Below are 25,314 nucleotides of genomic sequence, written 5' to 3'. Positions count from 1 at the left end.
GGAGGTGCCAACGCGTTCCACTGCTGGCACGAGAGCCTGCACTCTGACCTTCAGGGACATCTGAATGCTGCCAATTAGGGGCTCATTAGGCTTCGTTAAGCGTGATGAGCTCGTTAGGGGTCTCCTCCTGGGAACGGGCTAGGGGTCATTATGGGCATCACCTTAGGCACAGGTAGACACGCATGGCTCTTTCCTTTTCCTGCCGGACCCCCCCCTGCATCACACGACATCTATCCAACATATGGGCACTACTGCTTACACAGTGAAATCCTCAGTGTAAACTTATCCATTTGTAAGAGTGTACAAATGTAACCAAATGGAATATTATGGGTCAATTTTGTCTACATTTGGGTTACCGTAAATTAACCCTGAAGCAGGCACGTGCACACATAGACATTAAATGGGGCTCAAGCCCCTGCCCTTTTACCCGTCTGTAAAAAGTGCCCTCTCCAGACCATGAATGCAGTTTTTACTATGGTGAAAGAAATGCAAATGCCATCTTTTCATGCCATACCTGAAGGCATTCAAGAGAATTGCCATGTCCAAACTCTCCTGAACTTGAATGCAGCATCTTACGTAGAAAGAATTGCATATGAGTGGTATAACGCACCAAAAATATCCGACCTCCGCTCCAAGCTCACAAAAAGGCCCTTTTAGAAATGTCAGCCCCTGCCTCTCTAACATTCTTTGCACGTCCTTGCCCCGAAGATTTTACTGTGTATCCAACATATGGGCAGTATACTGCTACTGCTCCACCTCAGACCTGGTTCATTCCATTTGTATCCCTATTAAGTGCTCCATCATCTGCAGATTCTTGCTGTGCAAACTGCGTACCAGAGGTAAAGCCCAACTCTGCAAACCCCAGCTCGACAGATGTTGTGGTCAGTGGTGCGTGCAGTTCAACTCCCTCGTTAGCGCAAACACTGAGCCCTCGCACACCTGTTCTACTTATCATCGCATTTCCCTTATTTTGCCGCCGAATGGATTGCATCCTCTTTTTTTGAAATTCTCTAGGTGGGTGGAAAATTGCCATTTTGCACGGATGACTTGGTTTTCAGTAAGCGAGCGGGCAATGGTGCAGTGACAGGTGCGGTATGGATTGGGTGGATTTTGAGGTCACAGAGCGACCTCGCTACATAAATCATCCGTGCAGACGTTATGGATGAGGGACCGGGACCCCAGGCGGTGGGTGGCTGAGACTCAGAACACATACTGGCTTAGACATGTAGCAGGTGACCATGGAATGTGGCCAAGCATTCCGCAATGATATGCTGGTTTATCTTTTACACAAGGGGTGTTTTTAAAATAATGATAGTGTTTGAGTGTCCCGTCCCCACCCTCACACGCCTACTCCTCTTTCCACTCTCATACTCCGCCCCAGCCATCCTTTATCTCCGTGGCTCAACTCTCCCCGCCTTAATCCCTCGTCCTCCCTCTGTACACCCCCACCTCCCTCTCATGTTGTATTCCTAAAATCTGTCATAATTAACACATGTGTCTGACATGCGAAGGCAGTGTATCCCTCAACATGGCTTTTGCCTCCCCAAACTGTTGGAAACATTACTTAATTGAGCCTCCAGACCCGGGGAAATTGCCAAATTTTCTGCCAAGATGAATGAACCTGACGGAGGCATTTTCGCCCAGCCAAATTAGTTCTCTGGTGTGTCGTGCTCCCCTACAAACCCCATCCGTCAAGTGCTCCTCTAATCGATTTATTCACACATACCGCCGTCTGCCACTGTCTCTCATTCGATTTGACCCAAGCCAACCGAGGGTCGTGACTTGTGTGATGTTCTGTGCGCTGAGGTGCATTGCCACCAAAGGCTTTGTTGGATCTACTGAGGTGTTTCAGTTATGGATAGACTAGAGGACGTGAAGGTAAAGAAAAGTGTCAGGGCCCCAACATTAGGCATTCTGGACACGTATATCTGGTGTCTGTTAGGGTCCTGATGGCATTTTGATGCCTGGCCTCTCTGTCACCTAGGCAACCTTAACAATGGGCAAGGTGGAGGAACATCGTCTGTTGGTAAAACATTCCATGGAAATCAGGTCGCAAAATGTGTGCTTCATGGAAAGAAAAGAAAAATTAGTGGAGGTGCTTCTGTGGCAGCGTGGATGTGCATATCCATTTTGGTGCTGATCGGTTTGCGAGACAGACAGACAGACAGAGATGCACACACACACACACACACACACACACACACACACACACACACACACACACACACACACACACACACACAAATGCTGCTTGTGTGCTGTGAGGTTTGACGTTGAGGACACTGATATAACTGACATGTTAACTTTATTCATACCTACCTACAGTATGACGGACCTGGCCTGGCCTGGGTACACTGAAAACAAGCTTTTCTTATTTGGTTGGATCGGATAAATATGAGATGCAAACACTTGGTGGGTGGCTTGGCTGAAGGCTGAAATAAAGTGAATTTTCACCCCATTCATTACGTCAATCTAAGAATAAAAAAAAGGAAAGTGACCAAGATGAGCAGGGGCCAGGATTGCCTTTGAGAAATAATTAGAACTTCTCTGCAATCCTCCCCAACCTCCAAGAGAAATCCTCAGCTTTTGTATAGACCACAATTGATGTTCGGTTAACCAGCCCCTCTGTATAAAGCAGACCTTCAATAAAGTATATCACCCTATTTGTGAGAGTAATACAGCCCAGTGCAGTCCTCAATTAGATATAAATGACACAGCAAATTGGAAAATTAGGGGGAGAGGGAAGGGTAATTTGCTCCAAAACAGGCTAAAACCAATTCATTAGGAGACCAGAGAAGAGACAAAGGGTCCAGGTTTCTGTTTTTCCACGGAAAATCTCACTTTACGCTCAAATGCCTCGCTGTAACCTTCCCACAGGCCCCCCCCAACCCCCTTTCTACTGCATCTTTTCACTTGTGATAGCTTGTATATCAGATGGCATATCAGAGATTGAACTAGAATAAAGCATGCGTAGAACATACTTAATTTTATTAAACATGAAATAGAATAGGACATTAAACATGAATGAGCAATTGAGCATGACGGATACATGTGAAGTGTTACTACAGTGTTATTATTCCATGCTGTCACTGTTGACTGGTGTGACAATATATTAACTGAGCCATTTTAAACGAGAGAATCACTTTGAATGTCTCACACTGGCAATGGGAGCATATCTGACAAGGTTGACTGTTTTCCCATGGTAGACAGCAGTACTAAAACCGATCTAAATGACAAAAGTAATTATGTAACCATTCATACTAGTAACTAGGGATGCCCCGATCAGGGTTTTTTTGCTCCCGATCCGATACCGATCAAATATTATTGCTTCCGATTCGATCCCGAACTTTCCCGATCCGATCTTTTGGCAAGGCATTAAGAAGAAAAACAAATTCTATTCATTCTATCACTTGGTTCTCAACCTTTTCAGGCCGTGACCCCCAAAATAATCATATTTTAACTGGGGACCCCCGACCCTGAAGAGTTGAGGAAGTATATTTTGTATAACACGGTTCTATTGTGAAAATAGCAGATCTACATGCTCACAACGCCTCGCAACGCGAGGAGTTGTGAGCATGTAGATCGGCTATTTTCACAATTTCTGGCTTTAATATTTGACAATTTGGCCAATGTTTAATTTGTCATTTTAGAGGTATTAAAAAGTCCTTAATTTTTCACTTTCGAAATGTGCAGATACCCTCTATACACTTAAACTTTATGTTGATTTGTTTACTGTTGAGAGAGAAAACAATGTTGCACATTAAGTTAATCATCTGGGGACCCCCCCAAAATAATTTGAGGACCCCCCTGGGGGTCCCGACCCACAGGTTGAGAACCACTGAGCTAGTTGACAGTGCAGAGAGACATAATTGCCTTCCTTTGATCCATTAGCAAGGGGCCAATTACTACTTATTGGCATCAGCTGCCAGCTGTACACAGAGTTTGACACAATCACCTTCCCTCTGCAGTGCTCTGTCTGTCTCATTTCTCCAAAAGCCCTTGAATATGATTGAAAATGATTAAGGATTACTGTGATTATGGTAAGCTTACATTTCATATCGCATTCACCTTACCTGTAACTTTCAGTACTCCCAGAAAATATTTTTTTGAAAAAAAAAAAAGAAAAAAAAAAATTTTTTTTTTTCCCCGATTTTTTTTCCCCGATCTCCGATCTTATAAAAACGGCCATATCGGCGGCCGATCCGATCACGTGATCGGGATCGGGCAACACTACTAGTAACATGTCATTGTCACCCACCTAAAATATCCCATCTGCCAATATCCCATCAAGTGCGCGTTGTGAGTTTGTAGATCGGCACTTTTTGGTGCACAACGCCTACAAAAAACAACTAAGTACAAGTAGGCTTATCTCAGGCTTATCATTGCCATGTATCTGTCTCCTGGCCAAATATGGACATAACTTATATTCTAGTATTTATAAAATGTTTCCTGAATAACAATCAAATATACAGAGCAATGTAGCAAGTATTACGTGCAGGTCAAAGAGGTTAAGTGCACTATTTAAGTCCACAAACAAAAAGCAAACAAATAACACAAACATCTAAGGATTAGGATATGTAGTAGTAATGGTAGTAGTAGTAGTAGTGAGGTTCCCCATGGCTTTTGGAATGACTGGTTATGTGAAAAAATATACCAGTGAACGATTAGGCTATATCAAAAATTAAATGTGTTTAATTACAAAAGTTACACTTCCCGAAACGAATATTGAATTCATTTGATATTATTTTCCTTAATTAGCCGACTTGATAAAGTCCTTTGTGTTTTGTGGGTCCTGCATGGGAGCATGACAGACTAGCAGCCAACAGTTATGCTAATAACAGCTGTTGGCCTTGGAACTGAGTAAGTCAATTATGCAATTTGCTAACAAAAACTATTCCTGCAACACAGAACAGTAACTTATTTTGAAAGGCTACAGTATGTAGTCAGTGTATGTCGCCTTCCATAATGTTGCCCAGTGTTACAACCCTTTAGACAAGTAACCCACAACAAGTCAGAATCAGAATCAGCTTTATTGTCACATCACAGGTTTACAGACGTAAAGAAGAGGGTGAAACTCGTTTTTGTGCATAGTTCCCATCGATTGTATTGTTATTTTACATAGAAGAAAGAAAGGGTAGAATAATGGGGTGGGGGATCAAGCAAGAAAAAACAACAAAGATCAAATATATCTATATTTACATGTGGTACCTGAGATAAAAGCTGCAATAGGTCAATGAATTGCATCAATTATAATGGTGTTATGAGACATGGACATTTCTCTCTCTCTCTCTCTCTCAACACACACACACACACACACACACACACACACACACACACACACACACACACACACACACTCTCTCAACTATCACGGCTCACAAACGCACAGCCTCTTGGATCGCTTGGGAGTAACACCTGTTTCTCTTGGCTTCGCTGCTGCAAAATTGTATGATGAAACATTTTAGGGGATCAATTTGTCTTCATTTTCTGGCTCTCCTTTTATTAGATACAGAGGGGCGTGATGTGAAGTGTGAGCCTGCCACAAAACCTGCCGCACGCTGGGACTGCAACTCCTATTGTCGCAGGTGGATGGAAGGCTTTGTTTTCCCCTCAAGGTGGGCGTTTCCATCGGGCTGTGACATCACATGAAAACTATAAATCGAATGTTTTTCTTATTTTTTTTCTTATTTTTTTAAGTCACTTAAAGTTATACTGTGTAAGTTGCTCAACTTGTGGTCAGTAGCTCTATAGCAAACCTCGGTCGCGTCCGCGTCTTTCGGCCGTTTTTCGGTTCTCACACCCCCGCGTCTGCCTCCACCTCGCCGAGATCTATCTTTTGAGGGGTCCCTGGTTCCTGTGCGTTCAGCCATTCCGGAGATGCACTCCTTCACCCATGCTTCACCGTGCACCCGAGTATAGAGACACACGGGAGACTACAAATATGGCCGCCCTAGACGCCCTAGCGATTTAACAGTTAGGACAATTTTAAGATTTGTTTTATAAAAAAAGTTACATGGTATAACTTTAAGTCGTATTTTTCTAAATAGAAATGTGCGCTCAGTGGAGTGCAAATCTCCGCCACACCCACGAGGCACTCTCTAATTATAGTGCTTACAATGACGCAGTGTCATCAAACTAGTTGTCAATCAGACATGGGCTTTAACTGAATGGCATCCCTCTCCCATCCCATGTGGCTACAATACGTGCCTCATACTGTAGGTGTGTTCTGTGCAGCCTTCAGTGTGTGTGTGTGTGTCTCTTCCAGTGCACATACAATCATGTAATAGGTCCACTGGGTATGTTGTCATGTTAGTGTGTCGTGTTAATCAGATGTGGACTTTAACTGAATAGCGTCTCTCTCCTGATGTGTGCACAAGCATGCACACGTGAGATAATATCATAAACATTATAAAGAATAGAAAGTAGGTGAGCCAAGGCCCTGGCTATTGTTATTGTGCATGAGACAGAAGGTCAGTTATTTAAGCATTATGATGCATAATGAAATTATGAAGCCAAAATTGGGCTTTTATTTTTTATTTTTTATTGTACACTTACTTTTATAGTTTTTTTTTCTCCTTGTTGTCTCTGCACTCCACAAAATAGAGTGGGAGAGTCAGAACAAATTGTGGTAAACAACAGACTTCCACTCCAGCCCATCCGCCTACTTACAAAACACACTTCCGTTTAAAAATGCTAAACTGTGGGCAATGAGCATATGTTGCACTTAACAAATAGTTACACAGAAATAAATCCTAACATTCTTACACACACACACACACACACACACACACAGGCATGTACATGCATGCACTAAAACTACTGTAAATTACTGGGGATTGTCTACTTTATCGCTGCCCTATAGCGAAGACCTTTCACGGTCGATTGGGGCACCTGCTTAGCAGGTAGTGGAACTGGGAGAGATGGTGTGTTCCTCCGCACACGTTACATCCAGGTGAAACTCCTCATTGTTAGGTGAAAATAAGCAGCTGGTGAGTCCATGTGTATCGGAGGAGACAGATGCGGAGGTTAACAGCAACCTTAAAGAACTGGGTTTGTAGTATACTGTAGTTCAGTATTTGGCTGACCGTTAAATGTGGTTTTGTGGGCAGTTAGAGGGATTATTATACTTATATAGTATATACAGTAGTATGTGTAACATGAATACAATGTTCATCTGCAATTGACTATTAGTGGTCCCATTATTATTTAACGACAAAGTAAAATGCACGCACACACACACGCCCACTACACACAGGTGGTTGCACAGTATCACTCCTTCATTGCAGCTGTGTTTGTTTTTGTGCACTCAATGCAGAAAACCAGCGGAGAAGCCTGTACAGGGGAACTGACCTCGCTGTAAGTGACACCAACTGAACGCCGTCGGAAAGCCGTGTTCCACTGTCATGCATCACAGAGCTGTCAACCTTGAGACCCCCGTGCCAGATTGGCTCGCCTCAAGACGTGCGAAGAGTTGGTAAATCTTTCGTGTGCACTCTCCACCTTATGCACATTTGACCACAATACAATTTGCAGCAGTGAAGCCACAATACATATTTAATGCTAATTTATCCAGATTATACAAATATACCGTAACCAAATGGACCCTTATGGGTACATTTACTTGCATTTGTACAGTCTCAGAATTAAATGAGCACTGAGGTTATTACTATTTAGAGCAGTGTTTCTCAACCACTGTGCCTGGGGACCTTTGGTGTGCCCCTGAGAAGGGTCAAGTGTGCCCCTTGAAACTGCTTGAAAGCCAGTATTGTATTTACCATTTTCACACCGTTGTGTGCTTGTAGATCTGCTGTTTTCACTACTTTTGTACGACAGCCTTGTATGATGAAGCAGGGCTTTGCTTTGCGAAGAAACGTACAAATTTGAAACTTGGAGATACAAGGTTTCTTCCCGACAGTGACGACATTTACACCCCCGTATTATGTTGGTGTGCCCATGGATTCTTGGGACATGAAAAGTGTGCCCATTCAGAAAAAAAAGGTTGAGAAACACTGCTTTAGAGAGTACACCTTGAACCCACTACCTTAGCCTAGTAAACTGGCAGGAGCCTGGTTTACGAGTCTAACTACCGCTAGCCTGTTCAGTAGCTGAAACATTTAGTTGGGTAGTAGTTTGTAGTAGTTTGATGTGTTTTTGAGCGTGCTCTGGTAATGGCAGACCATAATGCTTGTGCTTGCCTTGCTACCCTGCCCAGTGCCCACATGCTCAAGATTTTACAGTTTATTAGTATGGTTGCCCTAACAGTGCAATACACTATAGTACTTTTCTGACTTTATAATCCAAGAGTGAACAAAAGATTGGCACGCTATTCCTCCCACAGTGTTTGTGCCACACACTCAACGCCATATGTCAAATCGACCGGCTTCATCGGGAATCATTTTCTGTAGAGAAAAGTTGTATGCTTTAATTGATTTTAACTTATTAGAGACTTCATTTTCCCCACTGATCCATATCCATATATGGAGCTATATCCATATCTGGAGTTTTTTACGTCAGATGCAGAGGTATTTGACATCTCCGTATAGGCCTATGGAGATCTAAGTGATGATCCAGTCGTCTCCATGTATGGCTATCAAGGGTTTGATGAGGTCAATGCAGTGATTCACATATTGAAGATCCAGGTGAGAGACACAATTACAAATTTTACTTTTCCCAAATATGGAGATGACTGACATCATAGATGTCTGACATCATAGACCACATGAGACTGACACAGTTTGTCCATATATGGGCATTCCAAGATATGGGCTTAATATTGATGACAATAGGGATCTCCATATATGGGCATAAAAGGGATATGGACAAAATGGTTTAGCACACATGCTCAAATAGGGACAAGGACTGACAGATACAGTGATATTATTTGCAAGTGTCACGGCAACCACACTTGCAATTTCCAATTGCATCTTTCTAGTTGTAATATGTCCTGTCGGTAGTGGCGTTTCCATAAAGCCTCTTAATGCGCATTAAGGCTTATTTGCATAAATCTTTTTATGGAAACACTTCAAAATTTGAATAAACCTTCATTACCCGCAAACACTTTTATGCGCTTGGAGGAGGTGGATTTTGAGGCTTTATCGAAAAAACGAATTGCGCATTAGTTAATGGAAACGGGTTCCGCCAATAAATGCGAATAAATTATGACGTTCTGGTCCATTGTCCTCCAAGTTACGTAACACTTTCCCCTGCCGCTTAACGTCCATTGTATAGCGCTAGCCCACAAAACAAACCGGTTGTTACACATGGAGTGACACGGACCGTGTGTAAATTCCTCCCGTTTTCACAACGTGGCAGCTGTAGCTCTGCATACAGACTGTAGTGCAAAGACAGCCTCCGACAGAACCAGTGGTGGGCAACGAGGGAGGGAGGGAGCGCTTCGCTGTGTTCTGAGTCGGCTCATGCGACCGTCACTAATTCGAATGACACCCGCAAATGGAAACAGGCTAAATTCGCTTTGTCTTAATGCACATTTCTGATAATTCGCTTCTTATTTTTGAATTCGTTTATGAAAACATGACTTGTGTGTCCATCTGCCTGTGAGCTAAATATTCTGAGATTGGATGGGCAGATCTTCATAAAGATATGTGGGAATGATCGATTAGGTGGCTGCTCTGAAGAGATTATTAACTTTTGAGTCAGAAGCCTTGCCCAAATTTGTAATCATACGTCATAGACATATCATAGTCAGACTATGTCATAAATGGCTGATGTCACAGGCTAGCCAGTGGCCTCATGAAGTTTAAAATCCTTATTGGAGCCACGCTGTTCCCAGGCGGATCCCGATATCCAGATTGTCCTGTGTTCCTGAGTATCAGATTAATCTGTCTCTTTCTGTCTGTTGGTTGTGTCAGAAAACTACCTTTTTGTATTTAGTATATTATTATCTGTGACAGAGGCTTTTTTTCTGCCCAAGCCACAGACGGCTGACCAGCTTGAATCTGGAGAAGCTGGGCTTCTGGTCCGAGATTCTGTCTGCATCTAACAGCCCTGTTGGTCCCATAGGATCATCTCTATCTCTCACACCATCTGCCGGCTTGTTGCATGCATCTCCCCCTTCCTGTTAAGGAAACTAGTACCCGTCAAGACGTCAAGGGCAGCCGTTTTGGTTTGGAGCCAAAGAGGAAACAGTACTACTTCCCGCTGCTCTCAAACAGAAGACATACAACATGGATCGTTTGTGTCAAAGGTAGAAAATGATGTGATGTCCTGATAAGAGACACACAGAGAGAGGGGGGGGGGGGGGGGAGACAGAGAGAGAGAGAATCTATGTGTGCGAGAGAGATGAGACCGAGAGCTAGAGAGAGATAGACAGATTAGTATTGACATTTCTGGTTTGGATTGACAGCTATGGAATCACAGAACTGTATGATTTGGAGGAAAGTGAGAATAACTTTTCCCTGACCTTGTTGAAAGTGACAGTTGAGGTGACACGTACTACACTTATGCTTTAAACATGCCATAAAACATTGCACTGGTTGAGAAAGAACAAACATCAAGTTGAGAAATACATCATTGCCATATTATCATATAACTGCTAATAGTGCACAAAAAAGTAATTTCAGAGAGCATTCAACTGTGCTGTCTCTAATTACTTGGACCACATGAGAATGTGACTTTTGGGAGAGGGGGAGTGATGGTGGGTCCATGCAGTGGCAAGTCTTTTGTGCATTGATTTGACACTTTACTCCACAACATTAGTGATATTCAGTCAATAGGCATGCATACGTCCGCAGAAGTAGTGAGTGGTGACACGTCAATAAGTGCCACATATGTATACGATAAATGGAATATTTCTGTTTCATGTCAGATACACACTTAGCCTGATTCATACTTGGCTGCACGAGGCCACAAGCCCACAACGTGTCACACCCGCGACACACAGGCTTGCACTAGGTCTGTTGATTTCGGCGTGCAACACCGTTGTATGACAGAACATACATTAAGCTTAACACTGCTGACTGTTGAGTGTCGAAAGATTAACCAAGGTGAGACAGCAGCACGTCCACACTTATGAGTCAAGGTGTAACCATAAAATATAATAGCCGACCCAGAGAATAGACATACCTCACTGTATATAAACCTGGACTTTATCACAAGGTTAAATCCTTTTTGAATCCTCAGATAAAAATGTAAGATGTAATTGAATAGCCAGTATGGGGGGTGTACGTTTTCACCTTGGTTCTTGTGTATTTAGTAACCTTTCTCTGCCCAGACTGGTCAATTTAGAATCAGTTCCCGTTTTGTGATGATGGTCCACTTCTAAGGATATTGTTTTCATATGGGCTTTTATTTTGGCATAACAGTAAAAATCCAGATTGTAAAATAGTTACATATACTGTAGGCCTAGAGCAGTATAGTATCAGAGTACTACAGCTACCCCGTAAGGTGACTCCTTCCTTTTCTTGGTGTACTCTTATTCCCCCTTTTCCATTTTGTCCTGAAGTGTCCTTTAATTTCTTTTAATGTCCTTACTCTTTTTCATATATTGGAACTGCAATACTACAAAACAATGTACAGAGAAGGGACTACAACTTACAGTAAGTGCAACAAACATGAACACCAAATGCAGATATGCCTTTTTTGGTGCCTTTCTTGATGCTAGCCACATTGATTTTTAAAACTTTCACTGACAGAAAAGAATATTAAAAATCACACCTGTGTGAAGTGAGCAGTGCTTACTCCACACTTCACACTAGAAAATACTGTTCTTGAAGAAACAGCCTGGGTTCTAGTAGCACATTAAGTATAGTATGATGACATACACTATGTGCTCATCATTATATTGTCCAATCAGGGAAGCGACATACGGATAGCGTTGGTAGGTGATCATCAAATACTTAATTCATGCAATTTCATAGGGACGTACATATACACATGGACATACACACAGTCACTATTGGAGCGGCTAGCACCGCTCAAAAATACACGACTTGACGATTCAACTGACATGCAAGTAATGTAATGTAAGCAGTATGTATAGTCAGTACTTACTGGAATGGCTCATAGCTAGTATATAGCTACCTGTGTCTATTGCATTAACATTAAAGTGTTATAACTGAGCCATCACAACGTTTGTATAATGTCATACACCCGCTGTTATGACTGTGAACCCTGGCTGTGTTGTATAAATATTTAACTATGCCCTGAAATATGCCTGGAGTTAAGGACCCAAGTTTAGTAACTCGGGGGGGAAATGAGAGCTTTATTCTAATGGGAATGATGTGGGGTCACAAGGGGGGTAAAAGTGGGACTGAGTTACTAGGGCCCAAGGTGGAGGGGCCTTGATTATTTTATACTTTAGCTATTGAAAAATAGCAGATATACGAGCTTGTAGATCTGCTATTTTTGAAAAGTCGTGAAAATGTGTGCAAATCTTAGAATATATGTATTTTTTAAGCGAAGATTTGTAACTCAAATTTTGCGTTTTGAACTAAATATTTTGAGATGAGGGTCCGTGGCCAAATATATATCATTTTGAAGAAGAATATATATCAACATGAAGAAGTTTGAGCACCACTGACATAGAAACATAGGTTTCAAAAAACCTTAGAAGGATTTGAAATATTCAAAGACTTGCACAGATTTTTCAAAAATAGCAGATCTACAAGCTCGCAGCTTGTATATCTGCTATTTTTCAATAGTTAAAGCACCCAGGGCCCAGAATTTGGTGTGACACCCATAGGGGTGACCTTAGCGGTTTTGGCATTCTTGGGGAAAGATAGATAAATAAACAGCGAGATGAGCATCTAGAATCAAGTGACAACCACCTCTGTGTTGCCTGTGAGGTGTGATGGATGGTGAGATGCTCCTCACAGCACGTCTTTTTCATGGGCTCTCCATGGTGGCTCACTGGTGTGAGAGCCTGACAGGGCAATGTATTGGGATGAAGGTCGTTTGAATCTACTGTAAGTGTCCAATTTATCCGTGTGAAACAGGAGTTAAAGCTATACTGTGTAAGTTGCTCAACTAGTGGTCAGTAGCGTCCGCGTCTTTCGGCCGTTTTTCGCCGCGGACCGGGCCTCACACCCCTGCGTCACCCCCGCGTCTGCCTCCACCTCGCCGAGATCTATCTTTGGAGGGGTCCCTGGTTCCTGTGCGTTCAGGCATTCCGGAGAAACGGAGTGTTTCACCCGAGTATAGATAGAGACACACGGGCGCCTACAAATATGGCCGCCCTATTGTGATAGCTATAGACCCCACTTCAAGATGCGCTGTGATTGGCCGGCAGTGTATAACCCTCGCTGTGATTGGCCGGTAGTGTATGATGACGTCATTTTGCCGGGAAATCCCGCCCCTGTCACTGCTAGAAGAAAATATATAAAGAGAAGGCTTCAGAAGCTGAAAATAACGGAGTGGGTGTTCTAAAACTTTAGCGATTTAAGAGTTAGGACAATTTTAAGATTTGCTTTATAAAAAAAGTTACATGGTATAACTTTAAGCGCAAGTGTTGAATGAATGTCTTGACTCGTACAGTAGTAGTATTGCCTCCAACCTTTAGGTCTTTAGTTTTTCAGGTCTTGTTGCTATATACATGTATCAAACAATTTGACTTGTCAGTCAGAATGCAACACACTCAGAAAGCCACTTCATAAATAGGAACAAATGCTGTCGCTCAGTTCCACCAGAGGTCTATAATCCGACTATAACCTGCAATTTGTTTCCATGAAAATGTCTGTTATTGTCGCCTTTTTTATTTTCCGTCCTTGGAATATTTTCACAAATATACATCTCAGTTCCCACTGCTTCGGGCCAGAATGACTAGAATCTGCCCTCCATGTAAATATCCCGCAGTGAGCTTGCATGGTTTCAGAACAAAGAAGGAGGCGTATGTGGTGAACTACCCTTGCTCCGAGCCTTGGGGTGAGACATTCCCACTGGAGCCAATCTATCACCATGTGATTTATAGGCTCTACAGGATGGTGGGGTGTGGGGGGCAGAGAGAGGGAGGGAGAGAAGAGAGTAACAGAGAGAAAGTGAGGAGTGGGAAAGGGAGCTACATACATGAAGGTATTTGCAGAGTGGGGGGATAATGGATGCCTTATCCCCGATTGCAGTCCTGGCTACAAAAACAACCATTGTTAGTGCCCTGTTTGTAAAGATGGGCAGGGAGTGGATTATGAGCTTAGATTCTAGAAAATAAGGAAACAAATCAATGTTGACAAGCGGCAGATGGATCAGTTTTTTTGGTAATTATTGTTTTCAATGCTGCACAATTTTTAATTTAAAAAAAATAAATTGTGCAGTTTAAGTGAGTTTAAAATAGAAAAGATTAACCATGTCAATCAATGTAGTTAATATTTATATAAAATGGACACATGCTGCAAGTTATTGAATTAATGAGTGTGAGGGTATTGTTTTTTTTTGTGCGTGAGTGTGTAATCGTAGCTGTGGACATGCTGCCTATCTTAACGTGAAGGTAAATACTGTATGTTTGTATGCGGCTCCAGAAATCAGTCTCTTTACCCTCTTTAGAACATGGTTGGTCTGTTAACATCAGTAAAAGTTGAGTTTGTTCAGTAAATCACATAAATGCTGTCTCTAGTGGCGTTTCCATGAAGCCATAAAGCCGCATTAAGGCTTTTTCGTATAAATCTTTTTATGGAAACACTTCAAAATTCGAATACATTTTCATTATCAGCAAAAACCTTTATGCGCTTGGAGGAGGTGGATTTTGAGGCTTTATCGAAAAAACGTAATGCGCATTAGTGCAATGGAAACACAAAGCGAATACGCTTTGAATGAAAATGCATTGAACTTGCATGATATCGATTTGGCTGAAGGGAGCTACCAACTTGTTAGTGCCGTGTTCCCTACTACTGTACCTTGCATTGGATGTTTATTTTACGGCTCTGTTGTGTCACTTGTGTGCAAGCCTCGTCCGTCACATCATCCAAGTAAACCCTTCATCATCACACGTGTTGCGTGCCAAAAGCTCACAACACCTCGCATCCGCGACGCTGCAGGATGAGTGTGCAGCGAGTCACAGGCTCAGCAGTCAGACGTGCAGTGCTCACGTCTTGGATTCGGTCTGAAAAAATCACTGTGTGCAACCGCGCGGGAAGTATTTACAGCAGGTTGGTCAGACGTACCCAGGCGTATGTGGCGATGTGTCGATATCCCACGAGTTGGCTCATGCGACTTTCGAATGACAGCCGCAAATGGAAACAGGCTAAATTCGCTTTGTCTTAATGCACATTTCTGATAATTCGCTTCCTATTTTCGAATAAGTTTATGGAAACATGACTACTGTGACAAATCTATTTAGACTGCACTGAGGTTTCGACTGTGAAGCAAATCTTTTTCACCGTGTGTTCACTGTGTCACCTCACTTATCTAGGACCGTCTTCTCTTTCTTTCTCTCAGGTGTTCTTGTGTGTACCATCAATACACAACCAATCCCTCCTTCCAGACCACCCCTACAGTGGCAGAGAATGATGCTAGAGAAGCTATCAACCCCCATCAGGCTGCTACAGTCAGGTACGGCTCCAGCCAGCAACTCCACTGTATCGTTGAAGCCAGGCACCACATAACGGGATGTAAAGTTTTAGGGCCAATATCTTTGTTGTTGGTAATATAATCACCTTCCTGTTTCTCTTTTATCTGTTGTGTTATGATTACAGCTCTTTTATTTCAGATCATTTTATAATATCTATCTGTATATTTTGTATTGTTAAGACCACAGAGTTGAGGATAATAATTGGTATAACTTTAACGAGAGAATGAATCACAGACCAACATTAAGTAGAACATATAGTACAGCATCACTTTCACTTCTGTCTCCCTCTCGAATCCCACGCACACTTTCCACAGGACCCATCAATCAACAATTTAACTTTCCTTCAGAAAGAACAATACATGCTGTACATAAGAATATATGCACTGTTGGCACACCAAAGAAAGCCTTCAGTGCTTTGAGCAAAAACCACACCAATCGCTGTAATATCCATTTGTGCCAGGTTTTCTTTGTGGCATTATGGCCATACATCAGGTAGTTTAACCTCTACTGGGTCATTCTGGATCACAGATAGTTCTTCATCCAACGCAGGGATGAAACAGACCTCTCTGCGGTGGTTGTTGGCACCGGCATGGTGAAGTACTGTACAGTATAGAGAAATGAAACAGTTCTTTGCCCCGCTAGAAGGAGTTTTTGGGTTGTTGTTTGGTTTTATGGCATGTTTTATGGCATCCACGATGGATCACAGGTCAAGAAACATAGTGAGTTGGGAGCGTGTCGATATCGCGAATAAAATATGTTCCCATGCATAGGAACCTGGTAGAAGTCCAGTCCTGACACTCCACTGCCTCTAGATGTCACTTTACTATAGTAGCTACTTCCCCTTCCCACCGTTCAGTGAGTGAGGTCTCTCGAGAAAATGGCTGCGAACAACGAAAACAACAACATTAGAGCAGCGTCTTCAGATTTTAAAGCTGATATATCGCAATAGTATCGCAATAGTATCGTATCGCAAAGATTCGCAACATATCGTGATACTATTGCATCATGATATGTATTGCATCGCGAGATTCTTGCCAATATCCACCCCTAATTGCGACATAACATTTGTTCAACGTTCCATTTGTTCGACACGGGTGAATGTTAACCTGGTGAAATGCTAACCTTAATAATGACACATAGAAATAGCGAGAATTGCCCTAGTGAGTTGTATGTGTGTAAGTGAAGTGCATTCATTTGGTCTCCATTGTTTTTCGAGGTAAGGCTACAGGCTCTTGCTTTGCAACTCCAAACAGCAGATGTTCCAAGTCACTGCATGACCACTTCCATGTCCATCTGATTAAAACAGCCTTCTTCATGATTTCACATGGCCAGTTCTGCCACAGCTTTTGCTATTGATAGCAATCAATTATTTAATAATTATTTAATAATTGAGGACCTAGTATAGAGCCCTGCGGAACCCTGTCAACTAATTAGGATTTAATTGGTAGCATTATGATACATGATTACTAATAGGTTATGTTAATGACATTTGCAGGCAAACTAAGAAAATAAAATGTATTACAAAAACATTTTCAATTCTGGTAGGGCTATGGCCACACGGGCCATATATGAGTTCTGCAGCCCTTGATTGACTTCCAGATGGCACCTGTCACCTCTGCACTGTTCAAATCCACCTTTGGTCTATTTCTATAAAGCAATGGAGAGTGGAAGGTCATACATCTGCCCAAGAGCTGGTCGGAGGCAACCTTCCACCTATAACCTGGTTCACCATCCATTTGTCAAACCTACCGTTCACTGTACTGTATGACCTCTTCTCAACCCTTGTGTCTTAACCCCTTTCAGCCATTCCTGTGTGTCCTTACAAATGCCCATACTAAATGAACCACACACACACACACACACACACACACACACACACACACACACACACACACACACACACACACACACCATTCACTGACCCTGTGTCAGAATGCGTCGGCTCTCCCATCCTTTCTGCTTGTCAATCCTTCAGCCGATATAACTATATGTAGACAATATGTTTTCCTAGTGCTGTTCTTTATTAGGCATGTGGTTCACCTGCCCACCACAGACAGACAGACTGACTGACTGACTGACTGACTGACTGACTCAATAGGTAAACAATCATCCTATCATGATATTTTTCACCTTTCCCAATTCGGCACATACAGTACATCCCTGGGCTGGTTTATCGTATGCAAACATGGGTAATAAATCAGTAGTGAGTGAATAAGGTTGGGGTTCGTGGCCTTTCAACTCTCTCTCAACCTTTTGTCCGGGCGTAGTTTCTCCCTCATGGGAACCCGGCGCCCTCAGAGCAAGAATTAACCACAGTTTCATCTGAAAAAAAGAGAGAGGGGAGATGAGACAAAGGAGGGATATAGGGGGAATTTTATTATTAATTGGTTAGGGGAGTTCTATGGACGTCAGCAAAATCGAGGTGCTCTCACCATCTCATTACAGTCAGGCTATTTCAGCAACTTCCTCCAGATGGTTCAAGCTCCCGTTCTGTTCCTTTTTACCGTCCAAAGTTTAGAAGCAATAAATTAAAGACAGACTTCACCAAAAACAAGACTAATATGTGCCAGGGGATCTAGAACTTCGTTTATTGTTCGGTCTTTAAATTTATCGTGAGATAATTCATGATTGAATGTGTTGTTGCTGCGGGACCCAGGGCTCATTAAAACATGTCACTGTTGTTGTCATGCAGAGACCTCAAGGGAAACAGGCTTGTGGCGCATTTTGGTTGCAGATCCATACTTTGCAAATTAAAGCCCTGCTTTATGGCCTCTGGCGGTTTCTAATTATGTGACACACTGTACACCTAGCAGTTTCTGCCTTTAAAGTCAACTCATTTCTGTAATCTTAGCCGTAGAAATGTGCTTATATTATGGTTTACCTTTCAGTTGGTTTGCTGTTCTAAAGGCTGCAGATTGATATTTCAAAGTAATGTGCGGTGTAGTAGTTCCTTTCATAATTGTTTATCGGGAGCACCGGTTTCTCTGAAGTTATGAACAATCTTGCACATTGAGTGCTGTGCAAAAGGCCATCTCTATCTCATATGCAGAATTCATTAGACATGCTCTCTCTCCCTCTCCGTCTCCCACTCTCTCTCTCTCTCTCTCTCTCTCTCTCTCTCTTTCTCTCTCTCTCGCCAGATTCGAGCAGGTTGGACTGATAGCTACATTCCATGTCCTCGAGTTAGAATTATATAGATCTGTGACCAACGCGTCACAAAGCCCAGAATTAGGAGCACAAGGAGGATAGCTAGCTTTAAAAAGTAGCTTTATTGATAGAAAATAAATGAGTCACTGAGTGACAATAAGACAGACATTGTCTAAACAGAATGATTGCCAATATAAATGTATCTTGCTCCTACGTGTACAATCAATGCACTGGTGTCAGGACCCCAGAAAGTGCAACACGATTAGGTCACCTAACCACCCCTCTTAATTACCTGACTTGCTGCAGGTGCACCAGCGAGTTAGCAGAGCCACTCCTGCCTCCCTCTTGACTAGACCATGCCCCACTACCACAAATTCCCCCTATTCCCTGGAAGAAACCTCTGACTTAATCAGTGAACAAGCTCCTTGGACTGTGTTGTTGGGGAGACCTGAAACTGAAGGTTTCTGTGGTGCAAAAACTAAGTGCAATTAAAATGCGTAATTTTTTTTAACACATCTGGTGCCAACCCCGAGTTTCCCGAGTTTGTATTGATACCAACGCTGTGCCAACCCCGAGTTTCCCGACTTTGGGCCGTTTTTGAAAAAAGATTTTTTCTTTTTTTTTCAAATTTCTTTTTTTTCAAATTTTTTTTTTGGACCTCCAGACCCAACCCATTCTTTCAAACATGGCAGCCATGTTTGTTTACATCTGAAGAAAACATAATGGCCCATAAATCATGAATGCCTGAACGGATTTCCAAGCGGATTTTTTTGTTTGAAAGCTGTGAACAGCATCTACACACGTGGTGCATCATCTAGGCATGGGCGTGCACTTTTTACACAATTGCACAATTACATGGAAGTCTATGGTAACCATGGCAACGCGAGACATTGAAGAGAAAAAATCATTGCAACATAAGTGTTAATCGCGTTAATTTTCTGTAATTAATTAATCGCAATTAATCAGTTAAAGTCCCAGTCTTAATTATAATATCACAAAACATACATTAACGACTTTCGCCCTATTTTTTTACCTAGGCTATTTGAAAATAGCCGATGCGACGCGTTGTGAGCTTGTAGATCTGCTATTTCCAAACATTTTGTACTTTTATTTTTGGTACTTTAAGTACATTTTGATGCCAATGCTTTCGTACTTTTACTCAAGTACATTTTGAATTCTGGACTTTTACTTATAAGGGTGCCCTCACACCAAAATACCTATGAGAGTGGAATCCACGTTCCGCCAACGCATTTCAATGATAAGGGAGCGTGTTTTGCCAAAATCCTCTGCTGGCATGAATCCGCTTCACTCTCATTGAAATGCATTGGTGGAACGCGGATTCCACTCTCATAGGTATTTTGGTGTGAGGGCACCCTAACAGAGTATTTCTACATTGCAGTATTGATACTTTTACTCAAGTAAAAAATGTCAGTACATTTTCCACCACTGACAGCAACATTACGCTCAAGCCTACGCAGTCTTCCTCTATCACCACCTCACCTCACCCCCAACTTTTCTACAGGCTACTAACTTACTAATGATCTGCAGTAAGCGCTTACTCTGGTGTTTTTATACTCCCTCACTCCACCCCTTGACACCAACCAACCCCCCCTCCCCAGCCCCTCCTTTTTCCCTGACTCCACCTCTCGTCCTGACCCCCCCTCAGGGTTGGCAGCGCGGCTTTAATTGCTGGATATCAATTAAAGTCTGATAGCACCTCAAACCGCCAGGGAACAGACATGCCCGCTCAACTGGAGCTCGATATCTCTGCCTGTTCCTCATATCATGTGACCCCCACCTCCCCGCGACACACGCGCACACACTCCCCTATCTAACGTTGTCTTCTGTGTGACGTGGCCAGGTCTTTCTCTTTATCTCTGTCTCTCTCTCTGTCTCATCTCTCACGAGGCCTCTTTCCGTTTTTACTTTTGGCTGGCATAATACCCACATTTCTCTCTCTTCCTTTTCCTTTTCACACCTTCTTATCTCGCTCAAATCTGCTCGCTCCTCTCCACCCGCCTCCCGCCCACCCAGTTCCTTGTCGATGCCTGACACCACTTTTAAATAGATCCCCGCGGCGGCCGCTGAGCCAGACATGGCCTCCATCATGGGACCAAGGGGAGGCTAATGCTTTTTTAATGAGGCCTCGGCCACAAAGTGACACCGTAAAGTGCTGCGAATCAGTGGCTGGTGAGCCCTTGGTCCAAGGTATTTATCAACCAAAGCCCCCTGATCCCCTGTGCCAGTGAACGCAGAGAGCGAGCGAGTGCCGGATAGACTGCAGTGGTTCTCAACCTTTTGAGACCGCGACCCCCCAAAAACAATCATATTTGAACTGTGGGGACCCCCCCACCCTGATAAGCACTTGTAGGCATTGCATTTTTGTTTGACTCAGTTCCACAGATAAATATTGTGAAAATAGCAGATCAAAGATCTCTGAGCTTGTAGATAGGCTATTTTCAAAATGTTTGCCTGTTTTTATTTGACAATTTGGTCAATGTTTAACCAGTTTTTATTATGCAGTTTGCAGTAATGGTCTTATGTATTTTCTTTCTTTTCTTTCTTTCTTTGAGGTAATAAAAAAGGTCTTAAAAGTTCTTAAATTGTCACTTCACTGTTCTGAATCTGATCTGGGGACCCCCTCAAAATCATGTTGGGACCCCCCTGGGGGCTCCCACCCACAGGTTGAGAACCATTGGGATAGGATAGAGAGACTGACGTGGGAAATGACTGACGTGGACCAGCTGGCAGTTAACCACTTACCGGTACTCATTGAAACACTTAAAGGAGTAGTTCACCACTTTTCAACCTGTCTTCATATAATAGGTCCTCACTAATGTTCATGATAAAATATCAAAAAAAATTCTACTCAGTCCAAGTCTCCTAGGAGAGTTGTGGGAAGTTCAGAATCCATCGTCTTGTGACATCATCATTTTCCAAAAAAAGATTTTAATCAATATTTTTGAAAAAAATATTTAGATTTTTATTATCGCGAGAACAATGGCTTCCACTTTAAAATTGCAACTTTTCAGGAATAGAAAGCCTGCCGTTTCTATAAGCTGGATTGGCAATCGATGATGTCACAAGACGATGGGTTTCTGACCTGCCCACAGCCCTCCTCTGAGAAAAAAAAAAAAAAAAAGCTATTTTTGTGTGAGGACCAATTATATGAACATAGGTTGAAAAGTGGTGGAGTGCCCCTTTAAGAAAAAACATCAAAATGATTTAGAAAGTCATTTTAGCAGATCTACAAAGCTTGTTTTTGTTTTCTCTTTCTCTGCTCTTAATTCCTGTTCATTTTCTTCCATTCCATAAGTATCTCCTACCTGTTTAGCATCCCACCACGTAGTGCCCTGGAGTCCTTATAATGACGAGGCCTAATAATAACCATAACGCTTTGACAGTAATTAATATTCCTTCATATATATTACTGCAGAGCGCAAGACAAAGGCAATGAGAGTCGTTCGCCTCCGGCAAGGGAGCCCGCTTTATGATATTCCCATTTCATCCAATATTAATGCCCACTGGGCCCAGTATTCTAATATAAGCTCTGGTGAAATGGCCTTAAGTAGCTGCATAGCAAATAAGATAGATTAGCAACAAAAGGAAAACCACCTATTTCATTATTAAAGCGGCCGATTGAACATAATGGGCCGAATAAAAGCATAAGGAAAGAACGACTGAAATATGAACTGCTGGAATCTCTTTCTAATAAAAATGTCCTTTGCTGGTCAACTTGCGCTGGTCTTATAAAAGGCTTTCTATTAAGGCAATAAATGTGTGAGAGGTCCTATGAAATGGCTGTAGGACAAATCACTTATTGTCGTCACTTTATTTCAACCATTACACACTGCCAAATCAGCTTCTCAACTGCTTTTGTCCCTTTTCTTACTATAAAGTGTATGCAATTCTAGCCTCGTATTCTTTTTACTTATTATTATCCCTGCCAGGCAGGACTGCCAAAGGCCAGAGATTATGTCTGTCTGTTTGTCTGTTTGTTTGTCCGTTTGTTTGCGTGTCTGTGAATAGATTATCTTCAGCCCCTCACGCACACTCCCGAGTCCCAGTAAGTAACTCGTCAATTAAAAAATCACACCCGTGTGAACTGAGCGGTGGTCGTGGAGGCTGCGCAACAGCAAAACAAATATATATATATATATATATATATATATATATATATATATAATTAAAAAAAAGTAAATATTATAATATATAATATTATTATTAAAAAATAATAATAATACAAATTATAATAATATGGTGCTATTGCAGTTGATGCTCAGGGCAGACTAGACTCAACAGCACCTCTCTGGTATCCATCCATCCATCCATCCATCCAACCATCCATCCATCGTGTGTGTGTGTGTCCTCCCTGTATGGGGCTCTACTCCCTGTGTGTGTGTGACCCTCCCCCCCCCCCCCCCTCCCTGTGTGTGTGTGTGTGAGAGAGAGAGAGAGAGAGAGAGAGAGAGAGAGAGAGAGAGAGAGAGAGAGAGAGAGAGAGAGAGAGAGAGAGAGAGAGAGAGAGAGAGACACAACAGCACCCTCTTTGGTCAAGCAGTGTTACTCCACTAACTCCAGGCTACAGACCCACAGACAGACATACATACATACATACATACATACATACATACACTGATACACACATGGCCGTGCGTGCGTGTGTATGTGCGTGCGTGCGTGTGTGCGTGTGCGTGCGTGTTTGTTGCAATTGATGCTCAGGCTAGACTCAACATCAGGCTACAGACACATACACGGATACACACTCCTGCATACACCTCAGGCTACAGACATACACACACGGCCATTCTAAGGAGCGGCGTCACCACCGCTCAAAAATCATCCTCAATCATGCACTGACAATTTGCACAACTTCCACAAGTATATCACGCACAGTTCACATCTGCTGCTATGCTCAACACACCTCTCTTTTCCCACTTGCCCACCTTCTTCTTTCCTTTCTTTTTTTTATGTTCTTTTTCCTGCTTGGCCCCCTTATCGCTATTTGCAGCTATGTTTTACTTTTACTTTTACACTACTTTTTTATTGCATGACTAAAATGCAACAGAGTAAAGATTATTCTTGATTTTCTGCATGACATGATTCACTTGTCGAGTGATCTTTTCAAACATCCAGCACCGTTTGTATTATGTTTGTTTGTTTGTATTACGCTGTATTTGGAGTGTTTACAGTATACGTTAATGTGAATACTGACAGAACTATAGATAAGTGAATGTTGTGAGTTGTGACACAATTGCTAGAGATATGCTATGTATAGGCTAATAGGGCTAAATAAACTTTGACTTGATACTCTGACCTTGACCTCTGTACGATTTGAAACATGATCATTTGCATTTCTGTATTCGATTATTGACTGTTTGGCGGTGAATGTGTGGATTTGAACCTCTTACACTTTACTAGATTTCCATCTTGAACAGCCATGAACCTCTATGTGAGATGCATACAGTCGGTCTGCTCTCAATCAGGCCTAAGAAAGAGTATGTGTGCACGTACGCGTGTGTGTCTGACATCAAAGTAGTGTTGTATCTTGTAAGCTTAATCAGGCAGTTAATCAGACTCAATGTGTTCCACTTGTAAGTTAAAATAAACCCTATTTACATTAATTTACATTTGCTAACAGCTCATGGATTTCATAAGGAGTTCATGTTTCTCTCATTAAAGGCATCATATTTCTGTAGATGCTTATAGATTAGGAGGACCTTACTTTTTTACAGCATTGCTGAAGGTTAACATATCTGTAGTAATAATAATGACATTCCACCTATAAATGTGCGAAATTTCTGTCCGTTTGTCCGCCTGTGTGTACGTCTGTAGTTGTCTAGGGAACCGTCTGACCTAGTACATACAAAGCACATCGTCAACGACCCTGAGGGAGTGCGGTGTCCATCATCGCGTCGGTCGGATAGGCGGTTGTCCAGAACCACCGATTCAGAATGATACGGACATATATAGTCATATATGGAGATCCGCTTGTCCAGAACATCCTGTACAACGGCTATGTCCATATTGTAGTGTTCCAGTGTATGCTCTGGACAGATGAGGGATGTGTCAGCATGCCTCTGGGCCTATACACACGTTGTGTATTCTGTCATTGTGTTGCAAAAGTTGTTTGCTTTGCGAACACGTTGGGGCGACTGGTATTTATGTGTTTTTTGTCCTTGGGTTATGTTCAGTTATAGTTTATTTTATGTGTTGTTTTGGAAGTCACCTTGAGTGAGAGGGAAAATTACAGGCAGCACCCCCTCCCTCCTGGGCTTTTAATTGAGTTGTTTGGAGACACAAAGACACACAAGGTAAACAGTAAAAAGAGTAAGAAATCCATCGGTCATTACATTGGTGTCAGAAGTGGGATGCAGTTGGTCGAGGTGCACACTTAAACAGTGTTCCTACCAGCCTCAGGCACCAGCGAGCAGACACTGGGACACTCACCAGACATACTGGATTATTTCACTAAGGATGACTGTCTTACTCAGCATTGGGAATCGCTTTGAGATCCTGAGTTCAATGGACTGTCACACATACACACACAGTCAGTCACTCAGTCACTCAGTCACTCAGTCACTCACGCACGCACGCACGCACGCACGCACGCACGCACACACACACACACACACACACAAAGTAACAAAACA

The 25,314-nt window shown here is 42.5% G+C and overlaps 1 protein-coding gene across 1 annotated transcript in view; it reads left to right on the top strand.

The window, feature by feature from the left end:
• LOC308292938 (isocitrate dehydrogenase [NAD] subunit gamma, mitochondrial-like) overlaps positions 1 to 25,314 on the top strand; it is a gene marked incomplete at both ends in the record, with an annotated part of 65,876 nt that overhangs the window by 5,142 nt on the left and 35,420 nt on the right. The window contains one exon of the mRNA XM_080735363.1: positions 15,382 to 15,495. Within this exon, the coding sequence (XP_080591489.1) occupies positions 15,382 to 15,495 (114 nt within the window). The remainder of the gene's footprint in view (positions 1 to 15,381; positions 15,496 to 25,314) is intronic.

The sequence above is a fragment of the Nannobrachium achirus genome (genome assembly GCF_963921795.1).
Source record: "Nannobrachium achirus genome assembly, chromosome: 10".
NCBI lineage: Eukaryota > Metazoa > Chordata > Actinopteri > Myctophiformes > Myctophidae > Nannobrachium > Nannobrachium achirus.
The sequence above is the reverse complement of the archived record's forward strand: the minus strand, read 5'-3'. Positions and strand labels throughout refer to the sequence as shown.